This window comes from Nomascus leucogenys, chromosome 22a, assembly GCF_006542625.1.
Source record: "Nomascus leucogenys isolate Asia chromosome 22a, Asia_NLE_v1, whole genome shotgun sequence".
NCBI classification, from domain to species: domain Eukaryota; kingdom Metazoa; phylum Chordata; class Mammalia; order Primates; family Hylobatidae; genus Nomascus; species Nomascus leucogenys.
Genome location: NC_044402.1, coordinates 40,272,901 through 40,297,926, shown reverse-complemented (window position 1 = coordinate 40,297,926; position 25,026 = coordinate 40,272,901). Strand labels below are relative to the sequence as shown.

General features: G+C 46.6%; 1 protein-coding gene across 3 annotated transcripts; it reads right to left on the bottom strand.

Annotated features, from left to right (window-relative positions):
* Positions 1-13,317: 13,317 nt before the first annotated feature.
* On the bottom strand, positions 13,318-23,513 carry PSMB5 (proteasome 20S subunit beta 5). Of its 3 annotated transcripts, none has more exons than XM_003260625.4 (3): positions 23,395-23,513; positions 21,659-21,965; positions 13,318-13,842 (listed from the first exon to the last, which is right to left on the bottom strand). In XM_003260625.4, the coding sequence occupies exons 2-3, from the start codon at positions 21,852-21,854 to the stop codon at positions 13,556-13,558; spliced, it is 483 nt and encodes a 160-aa protein (XP_003260673.1). In that variant the 5' UTR covers positions 21,855-21,965; positions 23,395-23,513; the 3' UTR covers positions 13,318-13,555. The 3 variants fall into 3 exon arrangements, with proteins under 3 accessions (XP_003260673.1, XP_003260670.1, XP_030658436.1); XM_003260622.3 differs by lacking the exon at positions 23,395-23,513 and adding an exon at positions 22,967-23,253 and having other exon boundaries at positions 13,323-13,842; XM_030802576.1 differs by lacking the exons at positions 13,318-13,842; positions 23,395-23,513 and adding exons at positions 15,128-15,301; positions 22,967-23,253 and having other exon boundaries at positions 21,662-21,965.
* Between the last annotated feature and the right edge of the window lie 1,513 nt (positions 23,514-25,026).

Sequence of the window (25,026 nt, the reverse complement as noted above, 5' to 3'; positions counted from 1 at the left end):
CAATGGAATGTTCATAACTGCCATAGTCTCCTGGGATATATTTTTAATTATGAGTCCATTACTACAAAGGTCAAAGTTAAGTTGGAAAAGCCATGTCTTTTTTTTTTTTTTTTGAGACAGAGTTTCACTCTTGTTGCCCAGGCTGGAGTGCAATGGCATGATCTCGGCTCACTGCAACCTCTGCCTCCCGGGTTCAAGCAATTCTCCTGCCTCAGCCTCCCAAGTAGCTGGGGTTACAGGCATGCACCACCACATCTGGCTAACTTTGTATTTTTAGTAGAGACAGGGTTTCTCCATGTTGGTTAGGCTGGTCTCGACCCCGACCAACCTCAGGTGATCTGCCCGCCTTGGCTTCCCAAAGTCCTGGGATTACAGGCCTGAACCACCGCGCCTGGCCTTTTTTTTTTCTCTTTTTCTTTTTGAGACAGGATCACTTGCTTTGTCACCCAGGCTGGAGTGCAGTGGTGCAATCATGGCTCACTGTAGCCTCTACCTCCCGAGTAGCTCAGACTACAAGTGTGTGCCAATATGCCCAGCTAATTTTTAAAATATTTTGTAGAGATGGAGTCTAACTACATTGCCCAGGCTGTTCTCGAACTCCTGGGCTCAAGTGATTCTCCCACCTTGGCCTCCCAAACAATTACAAGCGTGAGCCACAGTGCTTGGCCTAAATTTCTATTTTCCCCATGGTCATAGGAGAATCTTTGAGTAGAAGTTTTGAGTAATGAACTTGTGTGCTGTTAGGTAATGAGAATAGGGAGAAAATGTACCATTTTCACCTAAAAATTACAATTTTAAACTCTAAAATATCTGAAATTTCAAATGTTAGACTTTACAGATGACTTGTCAATTGAGGAAAATTGCTAATTTGGCTTTGAATCAAGCAGATCTTTTATTTTAAGCTGTTTCTGTTCAATGAGATCCCAAAGGGGCCTCCCCTACAGTGAAATGTAACTTCCCCTAGAGTGAGGCCGGGAAGCTGTTTCCGACAGTCATTCGTTAACACGTGGGAGAGCATCTTAAAACAGGAGAGGAAGGTAAATCCTACAGCCAGCTGAGAATATGTCCTAAGAGACACTGGAGAGGAAAGTATGAGAAACCTGAGATTCAGAGTTGAGAAAGGGTACAGAAAGGTGGAAGGTAATGCAAAGGAAACAATAGAAAAGGAAGACGGCAGGCAGCAGAGAACAGCCCTCAAGGAAGAGAGAAGGGGTTTGTATTGTAGCAGGAGTGAAAGTAGATTCGATTTTAAAGAAAAAAATTCTGAATTTGATTGTTAGATGCAAAAATTTGATAAAAATTGTAGAAGCAATTGGAACATCTTAAGATCAGTAAAAAAAAAAAAAGTGTCAAAAACCAAAACAAAATAAATTAAAATGCCATAACAGGCCAGGCACAGTGGCTTACTCATGTCTGTAATCCCAGCAGTTTGGGAGGCCAAAGTGGGCGAATCACCTGAGGTCAGGAGTTGGAGACCAGCTTGGCCAACATGGTGAAACCCCGTCTCTACTAAAAATACAAAAATTAGCCAGGTGTGGTGGTGGGCACCTGTAGTCCCAGCTACTAGGGAGGCTGAGGCAGGAGAATTACTTGAACCCAGGAGGCGGAGGTTGCAGTGAGCTGAGATGGCACCACTGCACTCTAGCCTGGGCGACAGAGCGACACTGCATCTCAAAAAAAAAGAAATAACATAAATGTAAAGAAGATAATGAAGAAGGGAAAGAGGAGAAAAAATGAGTAGATAGATGCCAGCTATTATATGTAGAAGAAATAACAGAATTTGAAAAATCACCATTTGGCAAACCCCAAAGCAAAAACAGGAAGGTACAAGGTTGTGGGAGAACAGGATATTCACATTATCTAAGATAATCACTGTATTAGTTTTCTAAGGCTGCTATAATAAAACACCATAGTCTGAGTGGCTTAAACAACAGAAATTACTTTCTCCCAGTTCTGGAGGCTATAGGTCCAAGATCAAAGTATCAGCAGTGTTGATTTCTTCTGAAGCCTCAGTCCTTGGCTTGCAGAGAGCTGCCTTCTCACTGTATCCTCACATGGTCTTTCCTCTGTGCACCACAGGTATCTCTTTGTGCCCAAATTCCCTCTTCTTACAAGGACACCAGTCAGACTGGGTCTACCCTAAGTGCCTCATTTAACTTAATCACTTCTTTAAAGACTCAATCTCCAAATACAGTCAAATCCTGAGGTACTGGAGGTTAGGGCTTCAGTATATAAGTTTTAGGGGAACACATTTCAGCCCATAACAATCACTCTATTTATTATTAGTTTACTAATTAATTACGAATGGCAAATATACTTCTACAATAGAGACATCTAGCAGACATGAATAAACTTGCAGTCACCAATAATAGAACAAACTGACACTATATGCCTCTTGATGTGATACAATAAGAAGTATACAAAATTACCTAAGTAATATTCTCGCTAAAAATGTTTAACCTTGGCCCTGATGTGGTGGCTCATGCCTATAATTCCAGCATTTTGGGAGGCCAAGGCAGGAGGATCCCCTGAGCCCAGGAGTTTGAGACCAGCCGGGGCAACCTAGGGGGATCTTGTCTCTACCAAGTAATAATCTTTTAAAATTAGCAGGGCATGGTGGCATGCGCTTGTAGTCCCAAGCTACTCAGGAGGCTGAGGCAGGAGGATGGCGTGAGCTTTGGATGTCAAGGCTGCAGTGAACTGTGATTACATCACTGCACTCCAGCCTGGATGACACAGCAAGACCCTGTCTCAAAAAAGGAAAAAAAAAAAAACTTAACCTGAACCTAATCACAAGAAAACAGATAAATCAGATTGCAAATAATGTCCTGACTCTTCCAGTAGAAACACCACGAAAGATTCACACACACCCACATGTTAAAGGAGCACAGCACTTAGGTGCAGTGCTGCAGAATCCTGTCCCACGACATTGCAAATGAGCTTGTTCTCAGTCTTGGGACACTTGTGGATGTGCCCCGTATCTTCACAGTACTTGATTTTCACAGTAACTGGTTGCCAAGGAGAAAAACCATAAAGGCACCTATAATCCCAGCACTTTGGGAGGCTGAGGTGAGTGGATCATCTGAGGCCAGGAGTTCGAGACCAGCCTGGCCAACATGGTGAGACCCCGTCTCTACTAAAAATGCAAAACTTAGCCAGGACTGGTGGTGCATGCCTGTAATCCCAGCTACTCGGGAGGCTGAGGCAGGAGAATCGCTTGAACTCAGGAGACAGAGGTTGCAGTAAGCCGAGATAGTGCCACTGCACTCCAGCCTGTGTGACAGAGCGAGATTCAGTCTAAAAAAAAAAAAATTAGTTGGGCGTGGTGACGGGTGCCTGTAATCCCAGCTACTCAGGAGGCTGAGGCAGGAGAATTGCTTGAACCCGGGAGGGAGAGGTTGCAGAGCCAAGATCATGCCACTGCACTCCAGGCTGGGCAAGAGACTCTATCTCAAAACAAACAAACAAATAGAAAACATAAAGGGCACAATTTCACAAAATCATTAGGTTTTAAGATAAGTGTGTGTATTTGAAAGTTTTGTGATGATTGTTTTTCTTGTAGGTTGAAAGAAGCTCAAAGGCAAGAATGTTACTTTTGAATTCCCAAAGTTTCAATTGTAAACAAAAATGACTAAATAAAATATCATTCACAGTTTTATGTTTGTCTGTTTAGACAGTTTGGCTCTTGTCGCCCAGGCTGGAGTGCAATGGCACCATCTTGGCTCACTGCAACCTCTGCCTCCCAGGTTCAAGTGATTCTCTTGCCTCAGCCTCCCAAGTAGCTGGGATTACAGGCGCACACCACCAAGCCTGGCTAATTTTTGTATTTTTAGTAGAGACGGGGTTTCACCATATTGGCCAGGCTGGCCTCCAACTCCTGGCCTCAGGTGATCCACCCATATGGACCTCCCAAAGTGCTGGGATTACAGGAGTGAGCCACATGCCCAGCTTCACAGATTTAAAAATAATAATAATAAAGAGGCCAGACACAGTGGCTCACACCTGTAATCCCAGAATTTGGGAGGCTGAAGCAGGAGGATTCCTTGAGGCCAGGAGTTTGAGACCAGCCTGGGCAACATAGCAAGACAACAATTCTTTCTTTCTTTCTTTTTTTTTTTTTTTTGAGACAGAGTCTTACTCTGTCGTCCAGGCTGGAGTGCAGTGGTATGATCACGGTTCACTATAACTTCCGCCTCCTAGGTTCAAGCCATTCTCTTGCCTCAGCCTCCAGAGTAGCTGGGATTACAGGTGTGCACCACCACGCCCGCCTGGCTAATTTTTGTATTTTTAGTAGAGATAGGGTTTTGCCATGTTGGGCCAGGCTGGTCTCCAACTCCTGATCTCAAGTAATCCACCAGCCTTGGCCTCCCAAAGTGCGGGGATTACAGGCATGAGCCGCCGTGCCTGGCCCTACGACACCATTTCTTGTTAATTATCCCTTTTCTTTCTTTTTTTTCTCCCCCGAGATGGAGTCTTGCTCTGTCACCCAGGCTGGAGTGCAGTGGGATGATCTCAGTTCACTGCAACCTCCACCTCCCGGGTTCAAGTGATTCTCTTATCTCAGCCTCCTGAGTAGCTGGGACTACAGGCGTGCGCCACCATACCTGGCTAATTTTTGTATTTTTAGTAGAGACAGGGTTTCACCATGTTGGCCAGGCTAGTCCTGAACTCCTGACCTCAGGCGATCCACCGCCTTGGCCTTCCAAAGTGCTAGGATTACAGGCATGAGTCACTGCGCCCGGCCGAGAATATCTTACTTCTTAGGAGACACATTTAGTGGTAACGTATCATTATCTCCATTACTTACTTCCAAATGGTTTGGGAAAGTAAATATATACTAATAAATAAATGGACGTACACATATAGAGATAAGGCAATTGTGGTTAAACAATAACAGTGAATCTATATGATATTTATATGAGTATTTGTTGTACTATTCTTTCAACATTTCTGAAGTTTTGAAACATTTTGAAATTTTAAAAAATTAAAAATAGATATTTGCTTGAGATATTTGGATTCTCAGCCCTTTCTAGAGGCAAGGAAATGATATCGTGGACTCTAGTGTTGTCTGATTTATTTTAGGGCTACATCGTAATGCTTCAGAAAATTCCAAAGTGCACATAGATGACCACCTAGGCTGTCAAAGCATTTTTTTTTTTAAATAAGTAGAAGAAAAAGAAATGGTGACAATTCTAGATTGTAAAGAAAACCAAACATAAAGAAACATGGCTTGTCTACCTTTTTAGGGCATGGGGCTTGTTGATACAAATTATTCTCTTTCACCATCAGGGATCAGTCCTGCCCTTATGGAGAGCAGTGCACTCAAGCACCCAGACATCCAGGGACCACCCACACATCCAGGGACCACCCACAAATCCAGGGACCACCCACACATCCAGGGACCACCCACAAATCCAGGGACCAGAATTTCAGCTAAGCCTCTGTCCATGGGTCTAAAATAAACAAACAAAACAAAATATGCTAAGGTAAATAACTTACAGAGCTACACCTGGAGCCCAGTTCTTCGGGGGCTGGCTGACCATATTTTGTGTGAGACTTATCCCGCCTTTTGAATAAAAAGACAGGAGGGCTGGAGAATCTGGAAAAGGCAGAAATGGGCAGGGCTGCTTCTGAACTGGTTTTTATGACACCTAGTTGCCTTCCTTTATAACTAGGGGGTGGCATAACACTTTTAAAATTCACAAAACAGGCCCAGCGCGGTGGCTCACGCCTGTAATCCCAGCACTTTGGGAGGCCGAGGCGGGTGGATCATGAGGTCAGGAGATCAAGACCACCCTGGCTAACACGGTGAAACCCCGTCTCTACTAGAAAATATAAAAAATTAGCCGGGTGTGGTGGTGGGCCCCTGTAGTCCCAGCTACTCGGGAGGCTGAGGCAGGAGAATGGCGTGAACCCGGAAGTCGGAGCTTGCAGTGAGCCGAGATCACGCCACTGCACTCCAGCCCGGGCGACAGAGCGAGACTCCGTCTCAAAAAAAAAAAAAAAAATTCACAAAACAGGCCCGGAGCGGTGGCTCACACCTGTAATCCCAGCACTTTGGGAGGCCGAGGTGGGTGGATTACGAGGTCAGGAGATCGAGACCATCCTGGCTAACACGGTGAAACCCCGTTTCTACTAGAAAATACAAAAAAACACAAAAATTAGAGGGCATGGTGGCGGGTTCCTGTAGCCCCAGCTACTCGGAAGGCTGAGGCGGGAGAATGGCGTGAACCTGGGAGGCGGAGCTTGCAGTGAGCCGAGATTGCGCCAATGTCGCCTGGGCGACAGAGCGAGACTCCGTCTCAAAAAAAAAAAAAATTCACAAAACAAGTAATTTTAATTTGTCTTAATTTTAAAACTTAATATACGTTTCATAGTTTTTTTTTGTTTGTTTTTTGTTTTTTTTTGAGACAGAGTTTCACTCTTTCACCCAGGCTGGAACGAAGTGGTACAATCTTGGTTCACTGCAACCTCTGCCCCCTAGGTTTAAGTGATTCTCCTGCTTCAGCCTCTGAGTAGCTGGGATTACAGCGCGTGCCACCACACCCGGCTGATTTTTGTATTTTTAGTAGAGACGGAGTTTCATCACTGTATTGGCAAGGCTGGTCGTAAACTCCTGACTTTAGGTGATCCACCTGCCTTGGCCTCCCAAAGCACTAGGATTATAGGCATGAGCCACCGTGCCCAGCCCATAATATGTTTAAGAGCAGCAAACAGCATCTTAAAATTAAACAATATGGGAGTCACAGTGCTAAGAAGGGTAAGAACCACTGGCAAAATGACACCATAGTGAAATCATTCATTAATTTTTTTTTTTTTTTTCTTTGAGATGAAGTCTCACTCTTGTCCCCCAGGCTGGAGTGCAATGGCGCAATCTCAGCTCGCTGCAACCTCCACATCCCAGGTTCAAGCGATTCTCCTGCCTCAGCCTCCCGACTAGCTGGGATTACAGGCACCTGCCACCACGCCTGGCTAATTTTTGTATTTTTAGTAGAGACAAGGTTTCACTGTGTTGGCCAGGCTGGTCTTTTTTTTTTTTGAGACAGAGTCTTGCTCTTTCGCCCAGGCCAGACTGCAGTGGCACTATCTCTGCTCACCGCAACCTCTGCCTCCCGGGTTCACGCCATTCTCCTGCCTCAGCCTCCCGAGTAGCTGGGACTACAGGCGCCTGCCACCACACCCGGCTAATTTTTTTTGTATTTTTAGTAGAGACGGGGTTTCACCGTGTTAGCCAGGCTGGTCTTGAACTCCTGACCTCAGGTGATCCACCTTCCTCGGCCTCCCAAAGTGCTGGGATTACAGGCGTGAGCCATTGCGCCCGGCAATCATTCATTAATTCTGTATTTTTTATTTTTATTTTTTTAGTGGAGTCTTGCTCTGTTGCCCAGGCTGGAGTACAGTGGCTGGTGGGATCTCTGCTCACTGCAGCCTGCGCTGCAGTTCAAGTGATTCTCTTGCCTCAGCCTCCCGAGTAGCTGGGATTACAGGTGCATGCCACCACACCCAGCTAATTTTTGTATTTTAGTAGAGACAGTTTCACCACGTTGGCCAGGCTGACCTCAAACTCCTGACCTCAAGTGATCCACCCACCTTGGCCTCCCAAAGTGTTAGGATTACAGGCGTGAGCTAATGCACCTAGCCTCATTAATTCATTTATTAAAAGTACATTTATTATATATATTTCCTGAGTAGCCAACAGCATGCTAGACACTGGGGGGGAACAAATAAAAACTACAGTATAGTGCTTAACTGAAAAAGCAGGCAGACATGCCAGGAAACAACCAGAGAGACACTACATAGATGCTCTTTGATGTGGCACATGCCTAAGGCTGTTTTTTGATTTGTTTTGTTTTGTTTGAGACGGGGTCTAACTCTGTCACCTAGGCTGGAGTGCAGTGGTACGATCACGGCTCCTTGCAGCCTCATGTCCCAGGTTCAAGTGATCCTTTTGCTTCAGCCTCCTGAGTAGCTGGTACTAGAGGTATGTACCACCACACCTGGCTAAATTTTGATATATTTTGTAGAGATGGGGGTCTCATTATTTTGCCCAGGATGGTCTTGAACTCCTGAGCTCAAGTGATCCTCCCACCTTGGCCTCCCAAAGTGTTGGGATTATAGGTGTGAACCATGGCACCTGGCCCTAAGGCTGTTTAAATGAGATGTAGAACAGTGCTGACCCCTAGCCAAGGACCACACTTGGATTGACCCACCTTTATGCATATTTTTCCTCTTCAGGAGGTGCTTGGAAATGCAAGACTATGCTGAATATGTTGTATTGGTTTAAAATGCTCCATTGCTTTCTTTTCTAAAGACTAAGCTATGAGCGCAAACTCAAGACTCAAGGGAGACATGGTGATTATGAGCCCTCCCACATAACCATGGTGCTCAGAGGATTCCCTCTAATCAGACAATACCACACATCACTGCTGGAGATAAGCTGCTGTGAAAAAAAGCCTGTGTATTGTGTGAAACTGTATGCATGGGGAGGCTTAGAGTGCATAGATGTCTCTGGGATAGTGATGGTGTTGAGGCTAGAATGAGAAGAGCTGCAGTAGTGCAAAAACATCCCCTCTACCTTGGTGCCTTGTAGTCTACACATACTTCTATTTGGACCTACTTATTTCCCTTCTTACCTGACATGTGCTATTCCTCAGTCTTCCTGGGAGGTAGTGGCTTCCCTCTCCTGACTTAGGCACTCTAGGCCCTGATCTGCAGGCATGTATGGAGAAAAGAGGATGAGTTATGTGTGTATGATGTGGCCAAGGAGTATGGAGGTGTGGGGAGAGAAGGCTTCTTAGTGAACCTAAAAACAAAATTTCAAAGGTACTGAATCTGTGATCCTGCCTCACTCACCCTGTTACTTTTACGACAGAGGTTTCTAATTTTCTGTCTTTGGCCTGGCTGGATTGAGATGGAGGTTGTGAGAGCCCAAATCTTCTTTCCAACCTCGCATAAGTGGTGTAGACATGGAGAGATTCTTGCAGAATTTAAGTGACTGTGACAGTACAGGGGCAACACAGAGGCACGTGTTCATTACGTATGGCTGGAGAAATTATCTGTCTCCAGGGGGACATGTTTCACTGTGCATTAGCTTCGAGCCGCTTCCTTCCTCCCTGTTTTTCTGCCCACTCTTTCTGTCACTGTCCTTCTCAGTCTCCTTTCCCACTCTCTGTCTCCCCCCATTCACAGTCCAGCTCTGCCTGTCAATGTCTCCATCCATCTTTCTCTGCCACGTTCACATCTCCCTCTTGCACTTTGCTCAATCTCGCACTTGCTGCCTGGGAGTCGCTTTTCTGTTTGTCTCTGGTTTGTCTCTTGTTCTCTCTAGTTCACTTTCTGCCATTCCATGTTTTCCTCTATAATACCAGCTTCTTGGGTACCCTGCAGCTAATGATAACCTTTTCTTGTTACAGTAAAGCCTATAAGCAGCCCTTGGTTTATTGATTGATTGGTTTTTATTTAAACTCTGCAGAGGAAAGAGAATTTTTATAAAGTGAGAGAGCAGAGAGAAAACATGGAACGAGGCAAAGGGAGGAACAGCCTAAGATGGGGCCGGGGATAGGTAACGGGAAGCATCGGAAGGCGTTGAACCTATGGTGTCTTATTTCCTTTCAAATAAACTGGGTCATATCTTTATGGCTGATGACAGCTTAATCTGGACCATAGAGAGTTAAATACCAGCTTAAGCCCGGCACCTAACTCAGAGGCAAAAGCTTCTGGGAGAAATGAGTTGGGTCAAATAAGCCCAAGAAGCTGACGTGGGTAGAATTTCTTCTGCTTGACCCACTAACAACTGCAAAGGGGACATTTTAGAAGTGTTTTTTATTGAAATGCTTCAGTGGGGGCAGAGCTCCTGGAAACCAGAACTTGGCTCTGAAGCCAGGCCTGGGGAGCATGGGAGGCTGACTTGGGGGGAAAATGAGGGGTGGCCCAGGTCAGGCAGAAGGTGGCAGCAGCTGCTGATCAGGGCAGTTCTGATTGCTGTGTTTGCGCTCCCTCTTGCCCACTATAATTAAAGCATTCCCCGTATGATTCTGGCTTCCTGAGGGGAAACTAGAATTTATAAAAACAAACAAGAAACAAACGCGAAACAGCAGAGGTGCTTGGTTGCAATATATATATATTTTAAATTATAGAGCACTGCTCTATACTCTATACAGTTTCAAAGTCCATATCTGTTATAGCCCTGGGAGCAGGTCAGGGGAAGATCTAACAAAAGAAACAAAAATAAAAGAAAATTAAAAACCTAAATGTATCCACCGAAAATTAGATACAGTCATGTAGATTCTCTCCTAACCCAATCATCCTATCCTTGTTACTCCTGACACAAGGGAAACGCTCCCCTCAAAATTTCCATCCACCTTTTTTTTTCTACTTTATTCTCTTTTCATCCCACCTCTTTCTTCCTCCCCCTAACAGACCACATAGAATCTGTGGGCCAGAATAAATCAGTTGTTTTATTTCCCCTCAGAGGATGTGACCTTCCACTCCCCAAATGGCTCTGACAGTTTTCTCATTTGCTAGCTGAGGATATCAAGAGACATTGACCTTCTGGTTTTGCCTAAAGAGGAACACTCAGTAACTATTATGCTTCAGTCTTTGATTTGCGTTAACTGTGCCCTTCCTCCCTCCTCCCCCACATCCTCACCTACCTTTTCACCTTCCTTCATGAACATTCTACTCACCCTGCAGTGCACTGCTACTCCCCACAGCCCTCCCTTGCCTGGTGTGCACATGCTGGAAGGCTAGCAAGAGAAAGCAAGGGGCCTCCAGGAGTATTTGCTCCCTATTTAATCAGATTAGTCCCATCACCTACCCCGAGGAGCCAGATTTTGGTGTTACTGAGTTATCTGTTGAGGGAAGAGAAATTGTCAGACATCACTTAAAGAGCCCAGTCCCTTGGACGCCTGGGAACTGCCGAGAGAAATTAATCTTCCAGCTATTTAAGGCGATTTCTTTTCCATCAACCTTTGTCAACAGGACTGTACTGGGAAATGAATCTGATGGGAGTCCCCGAACTGGTACACTCCACTCAAAAGCATCTCTCCAATCCTATGCGGCATCCATCATTCCCATACAAGCGGAGACACACAACATCGCTGCAAAGCCAACTTCCCCCCAGTAACCATCAGCAAGAAATCACAAATGCACAGGGTGGATACAACTAGCCTACAGACTTGCAGTTTTTCCCTACCTCTGCTCTACTTTCTTCCCAGAAAAACCTACCACAAATCGAGCTCTTCCATTAAATGAGTCTTTTACTCAAGACCCAGGAAGGTAGATCAACAGGGATATGCCAGAACAGAACATGCATTTTCTCTTCTAACATAAGGATTCTGCCAGTGCAGAATAGGTGTTTCTGTTAAACAGCTAAACCACTGCCAAAGCAAAGTGTGAGACAGAAACAGGGCAAAGGGTTGCATTGTTTCAAGATCATCTCTTCTCTCCAGAATGAATTTTCTGTTCATGGACCAAAGCTGGGGTCTTACGCTCTCTGGGGTGATGTAAGGAAATTCCAATCTTCAATTCTCTATCCTTAAGGCTATTTCCCAGGGAAGAGGTGTTCAAATTGTGTTCCTTGAGGTTCCAAGAAGTGCCAGGGACTATGTATGTGTATGGGGCTAATAAAGGGTGCTGTGGGGAGTGACTGGATGGGGAAGCTCAATGGTTGATGCTCTGGACCTCTCAGCTCAACTTCAACCTCTGACTTTTTTTCAGGCATTGGGATTTCTCCTAAGAGTGCTTTTTTTTTTTTTTTTTTTTAAAGATCTGCAAACCAATGTCCTAAGTGGCAGGAAGATGACCTACCTGTGCTTCTCACGCAGCTAACCATTTCCCAACAGTCTACGAGAAGGAAGATGTAGCTTGGGTCCTGCCTATTTTTTATTTTTTTAGATGGAGCTGTGCTTTTGTTGCCCAGGCTGGAGTGCAATGGCACAATCTCAGCTCACTGCAACCTCTGCCTCCGTGTTCAAGGGATTTTCCTGCCTTAGCCTCACAAGTAGCCGGGATTACAGGTGCCTGCCACCACACCCAGATAATTTTTTGTATTTTTAGTAGAGACAGGTTTCACCATGTTGGCCAGGCTGGTCTCAAACTCCTGGCCTCAAGTGATCTGCCCGCCTCAGTCTCCCAAAGTGCTGGTGCTGGGATTACAAGCCTGAGCCACTGTGCCCGGCCCAGCTCCTGCCTATTTCAACCGTGTAGTCTGAGTCCACACCAGCAGCTCCCTGACTCCAGGGGCTCCTGAGATACTTTCATGCAAAAAATTTCCTTAGGCACGAGTCATTTGTTTTCCAAACCCTTCTCCGATTTCACTAATTCCCAATTTCCCTGCATTTGACAAATGCAATTAACAAGCCTCGATCAGTTCCTGGCCGACAGCCCTCATCAATCAATACAAAGACTGCACAAGGTTGAGGGGGAAGGGAAGGTAGCTGCAGTACAGGAGAGGTGGGTTTACCCCTTCTCCTTCTGTGAATGACCCCTCCAAACCTCTCAGTCTCAAAACATGACACTGGGCTGTCACCTTCACCAACCACTTTCTGCCTTCTGACTAAACACAAGGTGGTATTGTTTGTCCTCTGCTCCCATTTTTTAAAGGTTTCTCCCATCAACCTCCTCTATCTCCTGTCTTCTCTTTAACAGAAGGCCTTGCCATCTGCTGCCACCATAGCTTGGGAACTCCCCCCAGCCCCACTAGTGCTGGGTGTGATAAATCAGCCATCTCTCTGCTCTCAGCAGGGCCTCTTCCCTACCCACACATTCCAGTGACAATTTAGTGCTGCTTCCTGACCAGGAGGCTATAAACTCACCATCACTACCCTCTCCCCTCCACACATATGCACTGGAGGACCAAAAGGACAAGGATCACCAAGCTTGTGGTTACTACTGCTTTCACAGCCACTTCTTTGTCCTCCCCTTCCCAGGGTCCAAGCCTTCCCTTCCCAGTTGGTTTAAGAGTCAAGATTTACCCTCCTCACCCTTCCACTCTGCATGTAGCCTCAGCCTCCCCTCCCCCACCACAGGGTGACAGCCTTTTCCCCTGGAGCCCTGCCTGGTACAGCCTTGTGCATCTTTCCACCTCATCAACTTTTCATCTCTTTGTAAACCGAATCGAGAAGTGCCTCCCTCCTCCCTGCCTCTCTCTCCTTCTCCGTTATTAGCTTCATGAGTGGGGACGTTAATGTATTCACTAGACAATGTCTTCACACCACTGTTTCCTGTAATTACAGTCACTTCCCTCCCACTGTCCTGGCTTATTTGACTGAAAAGTGCTTGGAGGAGGACAGTGTGGACAAAAGACGCAACACAGGCTGAGGTTGAGTAGTGAGTAGTGTAATGTTAACATCCAAGAAAGTAAAACAAATAGTCACCTCTGCAGCAGCTCATTAACGACTGGTAACACATAGAGGTCAATGTGCCAGAGCTTAAAAAAAAGTATTGATACAATTGAAGGCCCTTCCACTATAAATAGGATGGAGGATGGGTCACTGTATCCGTATTACCAATGACAGTCACCCCAAGAAACACAAGCAGCTGCATCCACCCTCTTTCAGGGCGTAGAGCCACTATACTTCTCATGTAGATCAGCTACATTGTCACTGGAGACTCGGATCCAGCCATCCTCCCGTACGTGGTAGAGGTTGACTGCACCTCCTGAGTAGGCATCTCTGTAGGTGGCTTGGTAGATGGCTCGACGGGCCAGATCATAGGCCTGCTCCACTTCCAGGTCATAGGAATAGCCCCGATCCATGACCCCATACGCATACACAGAGCCAGAACCTACAGAGAAGGTAGCCCCTGAAATCCGGTTCCCTTCACTGTCCACGTAGTAGAGGCCTGGAAAGGGAGATGAGGTTAGCAGGAAAAAAAAAAGATCACCCCTTTTGATATCTAATTCATATGCCAAGGCAGTAGTTCTTTTTTTTTTGAGATGGAGTTTCGCTCTTGTTGCCCAGGCTAGAGCACAATGGTGCAATCTTGGCTCACGACAACCTCCGCTTCCTGGGTTAAAGTGATTCTCCTGCCTCAGCTTCCTAGGTAGCTATGATTACAGGCGCTTGTAACCACGCCCATCTAATTTTTGTATTTTTAGTAGAGACGGGGTTTCACCATGTTGGTCAGGCTGGTCTTTAACTCCTGACCTCTGGGGATCTGCCCTTCTCGGACTCCCAAAGTGCTGGGATTACAGGCGTGAGCCACCTTGCCCAGTCAGCAGTAGTTCTCTTAAAACCTAGAATAAAATTTAAAAAAATAAAAAAATAGGCCGGGCGCGGTGGCTCATGCCTGTAATCCCAGCACTTTGGGAGGCTGAGGTAGGCAGATCACCTGAGGTCAGGAGTTTGAGACCAGCCTGACCAACATGAAGAAACCCCATCTCTACTAAAAATACAAAATTTGCTGGGCATGGTGGCACATGCCTATAATCCCAGCTACTCAGGAGGCTGAGGCAGGAGAATCACTTGAACCCGGGAGGCAGAGGTTGCGGTGAGCCAAGATCGCGCCACTGCACTCCAGCCTGGGCAATAAGAGCGAAACTCCGTCTCAAAATAATATAATAAATAGGCTGGGCACGGTGGCTAACGCCTATAATCCCAGCACTGTGGGAGGCTGAGGCAGGTGGATCACGAGGTCAGGAGATCAAGATCATCCTGGCTAACACGGTGAAACCCCATCTCTACTAAAAAACAAAAAATTAGCCGGGCGTGGTTGCGGTCGCCTGTAGTCCCAGCTACTCGGGAGGCTGAGGCAGAATGGCGTAAACCCGGGAGGCGGAGCTTGCAGTGAGCTGAGATCGCGCCACTGCACTCCAGCCTGGGCAACAGAGCGAGACTCCGTCTCAAAAAAAAAAAAAAAGAAATAATAACAATAAAAAAATAAATAAATAAAACTATATATATATGAGAGAAACCCAGGGAAGCCAACATAAATACAAGATAGGACTTCTATAAAATTATTATTATTATTTTTTAAAAGCTAGCTGAGTGTGGTGGTGCATGTCTGTGGGAGGTTAAAACAGGAGGGTTGTTTGAGCTCAGGACTTGCAGGCTGCAGTGAGCTATAATCACACCACCACACTCCAGCTTGGGCAACAGACTGAGATGCTGTCTTCAGAAAAAAAAAAAAAAAACTGAAGGAATAAAATTTAATATTAAGACTCCAGGATTCTACAACATAGCACCTCATCTCACCTTACATTATAGTAACTACCTTGGCATGTTGCCAATCCTCTCAGCAAACCCACAAAGCAAGTATATTCCAAATGACTTAGGTTTCAAGCACAGAACTTCAGACACCGTGAAAGATAACATTTAAAACATAATCCCCGGCCAGGCGCAGTGGCTCAAGCCTGTAATCCCAGCACTTTGGGAGTCCCAGGCAGGTGGGTCACCTGAGGTCAGGAGTTCAAGACAAGCCTGACCAACATGGAGAAACTCTGTCTCTACTAAAAATACAAAATTAGCTGGGTGTGGTGGCACATGCCTGTAATCCCAGCTACTCAGGAGGCTGAGGCAGGAGAATCACTTGAACCTGGGAGGCAGAGGTTACAGTGAGCCGAGATCACACCACTGCACTCCAGACTGGGCAACAAGAGTGAAACTCTGTCTCAAAAAACAAACAAACAAAACATAATCCCCACTCCCCCACCAAAAGACCCCATAATCCCAGTCACTTGAGCCCAGGAGGTTGAGGCTACAGGGAGCTGTGATTATGCCACTGCACTCCAGCCTGTGTGACAGAAAAACAAACTCCATAATCCCAGAACTCAAAGAGTTTAGACTACCTGGAGAACAAGACATACTTTACACAGGAGGATAATAAAGCCTGGAGTTTGTAATCATATTGTAAAGACCTGCACTGTCCATATGGTAGCCACTAGCCACATGGGACTAGTTGAGCATTTGAAATGACCTACTACTACCTGCTAACATAATATTTTGGATTAGGTTACACGAAATATATTGAAATTATTATTTTTTTAATTTTAAAAGTGTAGCTAGTATAAAATGTAAAATTATATATATGGCTCACATTATATTTCTATTGCTGGTATAGACCAGGGTTTGGCCAGGCCAACTGCCTTTATTTTTGTAATTAAAATGTTATTGGAACACAGCCACTGTTTCCATGCTGTCTATGGTAGTTTTGTGCAACACCGGCAGAGTTAAGTATTTGAGACAAAGATTTAGGCCTGCAGGCTTAAAATATTTACTACTTGGCCCTTCATGAAAAAACTAGCTGACTTTTGGTACAGATGAAAATTTAGACAAAGTGTTCAATCCCAACTGCCTACTGGATCCCTCCAGCTGAATGTCTCTGTCATCATATACAGATTCAAACTTCCTAAACTTAGATACCAGTGGTTCTCCATTACCTACCACACTCATCTCTCTTGTGCGCCACCAACCCACGCTTCCTCCTGTCTTCTGAAATAATGCCAATGGCATCACTACTCTTTTTCCTGTTTCAGTGGTTCTCACTTCTCACTGTGCACTAGTCATCTAACAAAGATTTTTTTCAAAAATGCACAGGACTTACCCTAGGTATTTTTATAACTTGTGTGGGGTGGGAAACAGGTATGGTACTTGTTTTTTAAGTCCTCCAGGTGATTTTAATGCAAGCCAGCTTGAGCACCACTGCCCTTATTGGTTTTCAGATTCAGGTGATTCTGATGTCTACCTTTTTTTTTTTTTTTTTTTTTTTTTTGAGATGGAGTCTCGCTCTCTCGCCCAGGCTGGAGTGCAGTGGCGCGATCTCGGCTCAGTGCAAGCTCCGCCTCCCGGGTTCACGCCATTCTCCTGCCTCAGCCTCCCCAGTAGCTGGGACTACAGGCGCCCGCCAGCACGCCCGGCTAATTTTTTTGTATTTTTAGTAGAGACGGGGTTTCACTGTGTTAGCCAGGATGGTCTCAATCTCCTGACCTCGTGATCCGCCCATCTCGGCCTCCCAAAGTGCTGGGATTACAGGCGTGAGCCACTGCGCCTGGCCTGATGTCTACCTTACTCCTTTCTCTGGCCCCTTCTCAGCCCCAGTGCCATGCTCTTGCCTAGGTGGGGTCATGATCTGGTTCCAAAGTACCCTTCTGGCTTTATGGCTCACTATTGCCCCTCACCCACTTAGTTCCAATTAAACTGGACTTTCAGTTACTCCTCAAAAGCTCATGCTTCTTTCCTCCCTTTCTTTGTTATGTTCCCTTTCCCTTTTTCACATCCAGGACAACTACTACCAATCCATGAAGTCTTCCCCAATTCCTCCCATCATAAGTAATCTCTTCCTCCTCAAAACTCCTTCCGCATTTGACTGGTTCTTTTTATTGATTGATTGACTGACTCACTTTTGAGACAAAGTGTCGTTCTTGTTTCCCAAGCTGGAGTGCAATGGCACAATCTCAGCTCACTGCAACCTCTGCCTCCCAGGTTCAAGTGATTCTCCTGCCTCAGCCTCCTGAGTAGCTGGGATTACAGGCATGCACTTCCAGGGTTCAAGAGATTCTCCTGCCTCATCTCCCTGAGTAGCTGGGATTACAGGCATGCACCACCACAGCCGGCTAATTTTGTATTTTTTTTTTTTTTTTTTTTTTTTTTTGAGATGGAGTCTTGCTCTGTCGCCCAGCTGGAGTGCAGTGGCGCGATTTTGGCTCACTGCAAGCTCCACCTCCTGGGTTCACGCCATTCTCCTGCCTCAGCTTCCCAAGTAGCTGGGACTATAGGCGCCCACCACCATGCCCAGCTAATTTTTTGTATTTTTAGTAGAGATGGGGTTTCACCATGTTAGCCAGGATGGCCTCGATCTCCTGACCTCGTGATCCGCCCACCTCGGCCTCCCAATAATTTTGTATTTTTAGTAGAGACGAGGTTCCACCATGTTGGTCAGGCTGGTCTCGAACTCCTGACCTCAGGTGATCCACCCGTCTCGGCCTCCCAAAGTGCTGAGATTACAGGCGTGAGCCACTGCGCCCAGCCAACTGGTTCTTTTAAAAATGGTATTTATCAGGCCGGGCGCGGTGGCTCACGCTTGTAATCCCAGCACTTTGGGAGGCCGAGGCGGGCGGATCACGAGGTCAGGAGATTGAGACCACGGTGAAACCCCCTCTCTACTAAAAATACAAAAAAATTAGCCGGGCGTAGTGGCGGGCGCCTGTAGTCCCAGCTACTCGGAGAGGCTGAGGCAGGAGAATGGCGTGAACCCGGGAGGCAGAGCTTGCAGTGAGCCGAGATTGCACCACTGCACTCCAGCCTGGGAGACAGAGCGAGACTCCGTCTCAAAAAAAAAAACAAAAAAAAAAAACAAAAACTTAGCCGGGTGTGGTGGCAGGCGCCTGTAGTCCCAGCTACTCAGGAGGCTGAGGCAGGAGAATGGCATGAACCCGGAAGGCAGAGCTTGCAGTGAGCAGAGATGGTGCCACTGCACTCCAGCCTGGGCGACAGAGTGAGACTCTGTCCCAATTAAAAAAAAAAAAAAAAAAAAAAAAGGTATTTATCTTATTCAGCCTTGGGTTAAGTACAGTCGTCCTTTGGTGTATGAAGGGGATTCGTCTCAAGACCCCTGCATATACCAAAATCTATGCACACTCAAGTCCCAAAGTTGGCCCTGCAGAACCTGCATATAGGAAAAGTTGGCCTGATGTGGTGGCTCACACCTGTAATCCCAGCACTTTGGGAGGCCAAGGCAGGTGGATCACCTGAGGTCAGGAGTTTAAGCCCCACCTGGCCAACATGGTGAAACCCTGCCTCTACTAAAAATACAAAAGTTAGCTGGCAGGGTGGCGGGTGCCTGTAATCCCACTACTCAGAAGGCTGAGGCAGGAGAATCACTTGAACCCAGGAGGCAGAGGGTGCACTGAACCGAGATCGCGCCATTGCACTCCAGCATGGGTGACAAGAGCAAAACTCCATCTCAAAAATAAATAAATAAATAAATTGGCCCTCTGTATATTTGGGTTTCAAATTCTGGGAATGCGTATTTTCAATCAGAATTAGGTTGAAAAATATCTGTGTATGCCGGGCACGGTGGCTCACGCTTGTAATCCCAGCATTTTGGGAGGCCGAGGCGGGCAGATCACGAGGTCAGGAGATTGAGACCATGGTGAAACCCCGTCTCTACTAAAAATACAAAAAATTAGCCGGGCGTGGTGGCAGGCACCTGTAGTCCCAGCTAGTCGGACAGGCTGAGGCAGGAGAATGGCATGAACCCAGGAGGCGGAGCTTGCAGTGAGCCGAGACTGCGCCACTGCACTGCAGCCTGGGCGACAGAGCAAGACTCCGTCTCAAAAGAAAAAAAAAAAAAAGAAAAATATCTGTGTATAAGTGGACCTGAGTGATTCAAACCTATGTTGCTCAAGGGCCAACTGTAATATGAGGCAAGGGGCTGACTCACAATGAATGGGACAGGGTCGTCAGAAGGCCTCTTGAAGAAGGTACTATTTAAATGATGCTCAATCTCCCTGGATTTTCCTTGTTACCCGGTCCCTGTACTCTTTTACATTGTTTCCATCACCTAGAACAAATCCACCAGCTAAAGTTTCAAAGCAACATTTCCAAAATGCTTCCCTGGATCACGTAAAATGTATGGAACTGTCTTTTCCCACCTTTCAGGGAAAAGCATCTCAATTTCCAAAGTAACAAACTGAGCTCCTCTCTCACATCCGGTTTTTAATTTACTTTCATCCTCCATTGGGTAGTAAGCAGATACTCCTTACAGTCCTTTCTATTCTCGTTTGAAAGCAAGTGAAAAAGTGGTAGGTATCCTATAAATGTTCTATAAAATAACTAGGTATTTAGTAAGCAGGTAAATGAATGAAGCAAAATCAAAAGGAGGAAAGAATAATTATTTTTAAGCATATGGAAGGGAAAATTAGAAGGTGACTAGCTATACTCCAACTTTACTAAAGGGGCAATTCGAAACTGGCTGATGAGGAAATGACATCAAATACAAAGTTGAACTGTCTGGCAAGTTTCTTAAATGCTGGAAAGGAAAAACAGGCTAAGGAACTTATTTTCAGAGATGATAGAACAGAACCTAGCATGAATGTAAGGGTGATTATAACCAGTAAAGAAATAAAATAAATGAGCCCAGGACTGGGCGCAATGGCTCACTCCTGTAATCTCAACACTTTGGCAGGCTGAGGTGGGCAGATCACCTGAGGTCAGTAGTTCAAGACCAGCCTGGCCAACATGGTGAAACCCTGTCTCTACTAAAAATACAAAAATTAGACGGGCATGGTGGTGCATGCCTGTAGTCCCGGCTACATGGAAGGTTGAAGCAGGACAATCACTTGAACCTGGGAGGTGGAGATTGCAGTGAGCTGAGATTCCACCGCTGCACTCCAGCCAGGGCGACAGAGCGAGACTCCATCCCCACCCCCCCAAAAAAGAGAGGAGCCCAAAAGGCCCCTACTAGGCCAAAGACTCTCTAAAGAAAAAAAGAGAAGAGGCCAGGTGCAGCGGCTCACGCCTTTAATCCTAGCGCTTTGGGAGGCTGAGGCGGGCGAATCACCTGAGGTCAGGATTTCGAGACCAGCCTGGCCAACATAGTGAAACCCCATCTCTACTACAAATACAAAATTAGCTGGGCATGCTGGTGGGCGCTTGTAATCCCAGGTACTTGGGAGACGGTGGCAAAAGAATCACGAACCCAGGAGGGAGAGGTTGCAGTGAGCTGAGACAATGCCATTACACTCCAGATTGGGCGATGGGAGCGAAACTTTGCATCTCAAAAAAAAAAAAAAAAAAAAGAAAAGAAAAAAACAGAAGAGAAATGACGAACTTTTGAGGGACAACCATATATTAGAGTCCAATACAGTAGCCACAAGCCACACATGGCCAATGAACACCTGAAATAGCACTACTGCCACATGTGGGATTCAATGAATTCTTTTTTTTTTTTTTTTTTTGAGACGGAGTCTCGCTCTGTCGCCCAGGCTGGAGTGCAGTGGTGCGATCTCGGCTCACTGCAAACTCCGCCTCCTGGGTTCACACCATTCTCCTGCCTCAGCCTCCTGAGTAGCTGGGACCACAGGCGCCCGCCACCACGCCCGGCTAATTTTTTGTATTTTTAGTATAGACGGGGTTTCACTGTGTTAGCCAGGATGGTCTCGATCTCCTGACCTCGTGATCTGCCCGTCTCAGCCTCCCAAAGTGCTGGGATTACAGGAGTGAGCCACCGCACCCGGCCTTCAACGAATTCTTAAATTCTTTTTTTTTTTTTTTTTTTTTGAGACACAGTCTCTATCGCCCAGGCTGGAGTGCAGTGGTGGGATCTCCGCTCACTGCAACATCCACCTCCTGGGTTCAAGCAATTCTCGTGCCTCAGCCTCCTGAGTAGCTGGTATTACAGGCGCCCGCCACCACACTGGGCTAATTTTTGTATTTTTAGTAGAGACGGGGTTTCGCCATGTTGGCCAGGCTGGTCTTGAATTCCTGAACCTGGAGGCGGAGGCTGCAGTGAGCTGAGATCATGCCACTGCACTCCAGCCTGAGCGACAGAATGAGACACAGTCTAAAAAAAACAGAAAAAAAAAAAAAAAGAGAGAAGGAAGGGCTAAGGACCTAATTACACTTCAGCATTGACACCAAGCCCTTTAATTCATCTGTCCATCCAACCCCTCCTCACTGTAGTGTCAGCCCAAGGATCATGTGGTTGCAGCTTAACTCACCAGGGCCTCTCTTATCCCAGCCACAGATCATGGTGCCCATGGACAGCCCCATGCCTTTGTACTGATACACCATGTTGGCAAGCAGTTTGGAGGCAGCTGCTACAGAGATGCGTTCCTTATTTCGAAGTTCATAGATTCGACATTGCCGAGCCAACAGCCGTTCCCAGAAGCTGCAATCCGCTGCACCCCCAGCCATGGTGCCTAGCAGGTATGGGTTGATCTCTATCACCTTCTTCACCGTCTGGGAGGCAATGTAAGCACCCGCTGTAGCCCTGGAGTCAGCTGCAACTATGACTCCATGGCGGAACTGTGAAGATCAGAGGAAAACACAAAACAGGCCACATAAGACCACAAAAACACTCCTACATACTTCTTTTTGCATCAATCCAAACCGAGCACATCTCTTTCTCCGTCCTTTTATACTTCACAGTATACTTCTATACTTCCCCATATATTAATGTCACCCGAGCTTCACATCAATCCCTTGACATGGATATAACCCATATTAAATTCATTTTATAGGATGGGCGTGGTGGCTCACTCCTGTAATCCCAGCATTTTGGGAGACCAAGGCGGGAGGACCGCTTGAGGCCAGGTGCTGGCCAGCCTGGGCAACACAGGGAGATTCATCTCTACAAAAAGTTAAAAAGCTTAGCCTGTCGTGGTGGTGTGTGCCTATAGTCTCAGCTACTCTGGAGGCTGAGGCGCTGGAGCCACTGCATTCCAGCCTGAGCGACAGGGAAAAGACCTGTCTCAAAAAAAAAAAAAAAATCATTTTATAGATGAGGAAACAGGTTCAATGAGATCGAATGACTTCTCAATCTAGAGCTAGTTATTGCAGAGCTGGGCAAGGAACCCCTAATGTCTGATTCTTAGAACAATGCTTACCCTCACCACGCTTCCCCTTCATGCCAGTTTCAGTTACCCTTGCCTTGAGGGGCCGCCCAGTTTCCAAAACTTTGGTAAACGGTTACAATAGCCTTCCCTCGGCCAAGATTCATTATTGTTGAGGCCTTTCCCAGCTAGAAGATCCTGAACAGCGGCAACCTGCGGTCGCCTAGGAATCAACCCAAGAGGCCTCAGCTTCCTCCCTCGACTTACCCCGGCCCCACCGCCACCCTTTCCAACCAGAGCAAAGACAGGGGCCTCCTGGGCCAATGAGACAGCAAAACTGCTGCGGTCCGAACGAGAGGACCGAGCCTCCGCCTGGGTTGGTGGCCAAGGCCACCGCAAACTCCGGTCAGGCTGGGAGGCCAGGCAAGTCGCGGGCGTTCAGTACTCAGCCTGGCAAGGGGGCTGCCTCCACACCTTGAAGGCCAGGGTGGTTGTTCCATGAAGCATTTCGATTCCTGGCTCTTCTGGGACACCCCAGCCGGGCGCGGCCAGGCTCAGACCATCACGGAGACTCCCTGGACCTAGATCCAGCAGATCTGCACGACCCCCGAGTCCGAAAAACCCGCGCTGGTTCACCGGTAGCGGTCTCTCCAACACGCTGGCAAGCGCCATGTCTAGTGTGGGCAGGAAGAACTAATTCTGAGAACGCCTAGCAAAGATAGGCCGGGCAACGCCTCGTCGTCACAGCTTCACTTCCTATTAAATCTATTCCGGAAAGGAGCCATTTTGACTGCTGGCAACCACGCCTCCAAAAAGAAGAGCCAGATGCGAAAGACCATTTTCACTGAAGGGGGTCGGGGAAATAGATGGCTTCACTAACCTTAAATTCTAAAAGGACGTACCTGCCATCTTGGCTTTGGTCATGCAAGTAGTCCTGGATCAGAGTAACCTCAAATTCACAGGAAGTGACTGAAAACGTCCATGTTGCGTGAGGAAAGTGAGGTCGGCCATCTTTGAGAAGGGCGTGACTGGTTGAAAATCGGTTCTGAAACCTTAGCGGTGAGTCCTCCCACTCCAGCCTGGTGTCCAAGCAACAGGTTACATCGCTGCTGCTTCAGCACCTTGTTAACGCGCCTAAGGTTGCCATCTTGTTTAACGGCACCTTCTAAAATTGGGCAAAATAATGATCCATTCTGAGGCCATTTCCCTATATTAGTTAAACCACAGTAATTAATGGAAAAAAACGCAACAAAATAAAAGTGCTATACCTCTTGTTGTCAGTCGCCATACAGCAACCCTTCTTTAACAGTAACCGGTTATTAATATCCAATATTCGTTCTCTTGACTCCTACCGTCTGCTGGAAATTCGAATAAGTAATGAATTGCCTAAAAGGCAGATGGAAGAAGAAAAAGCAAAGGGTCCAGTTAATCCGCAAACTAGATTCTCAGTTCAGACCTGAATAAGTGTCAGTAGTAATTTACCATCTCAGAGATGGGAGGACGGTTGAGACTGCATAAATATGTACCAAGAGATTCTCTAACTTCAGCTTGCTAAGATGATGCCCTTTATTCAGGAACGTACTATATTTCATTGCCTCTTCCTCCCTCCACCCACCTTCATTTTTCAAATCTTTTGGGAACTATAACAAACCAGGAAGTGTGCATATGTATGAAATGTTGCCTCCTGCTTTATGGTTCTATGAAGTCAGTGTCTGGCCTTCCTTGTTGGATTCTAGCAGCAACATCTATCAACATCGAAATTCCACTTTCCTCTGATGCCCAGTTCAGCCCCATCTTTCCCCTAGCAGACTCTGCATATGCTGTATTGTTTTTGTTTGTTTGTTTGTTTGCTTTTTGAGACGGAGTCTTGCTCTGTCCCCCAGGCTGGAACACAGTAGCACGATCTCTGCTCACTGCAACCTCTGCTTCCCAGGTTCAGGCGATTGTCCTGCCTCAGCCTCCCGAGTAGCTGGGATTACAGGCGCCTGTCACCACTACAGGCTAATTTTTTTTTTTTTTTTTTTTTTTTTTTTAGATGGAGTCTTGCTCTGTCGCCCAGGCTGGAGTGCAGTGGGCCATCTTGGCTCACTGCAAGGTCCGCCTCCAGGGTTCACGCCGTTCTCCTGCCTCAGCCTCCGGAGTAGCTGGGACTACAGGCGCCCGCCACCACGCCCAGCTAATTTTTTTTTTTTTTTTTTTGTATTTTTAGTAGAGACGGGGTTTCACCATGTTAGCCAGGATGGTCTCGATCTCCTGACCTTGTGATCCGCCCACCTCGGCCTCCCAAAGTGCTGGGATTACAGGCGTGAGCCACCGCGCCCGGCCTCATGCCTGGCTAATTTTTGTATTTTTAGTAGAGATGGGGTTTCACCATGTTGGCCATGCTGGTCTCAAACTCTTGACATCAGGTGATCTGCTCACCTCGGCCTCCCAAAGTGCTGGGATTACAGATGTGAGCCACTGCGCCTGGCCTATGCTGTATTTTTAATGCTGAAATTGGCAACCCTTTCCAAGCCCAATCATCAGAATGGAAT

Coding starts and splice junctions, on each gene's coding strand:
- PSMB5 (XM_003260622.3), bottom strand. CDS start 23,164: ATGGCGCTTGCCAGCGTGTTGGAGAGACCGCTACCGGTGAACCAGCGC. Junction 21,966..22,966: donor CAACCACCCTGGCCTTCAAG/GTGTGGAGGCAG, acceptor TGATCTTCACAG/TTCCGCCATGGAGTCATAGT. Junction 13,843..21,658: donor CTGGGATAAGAGAGGCCCTG/GTGAGTTAAGCT, acceptor CTCCCTTTCCAG/GCCTCTACTACGTGGACAGT.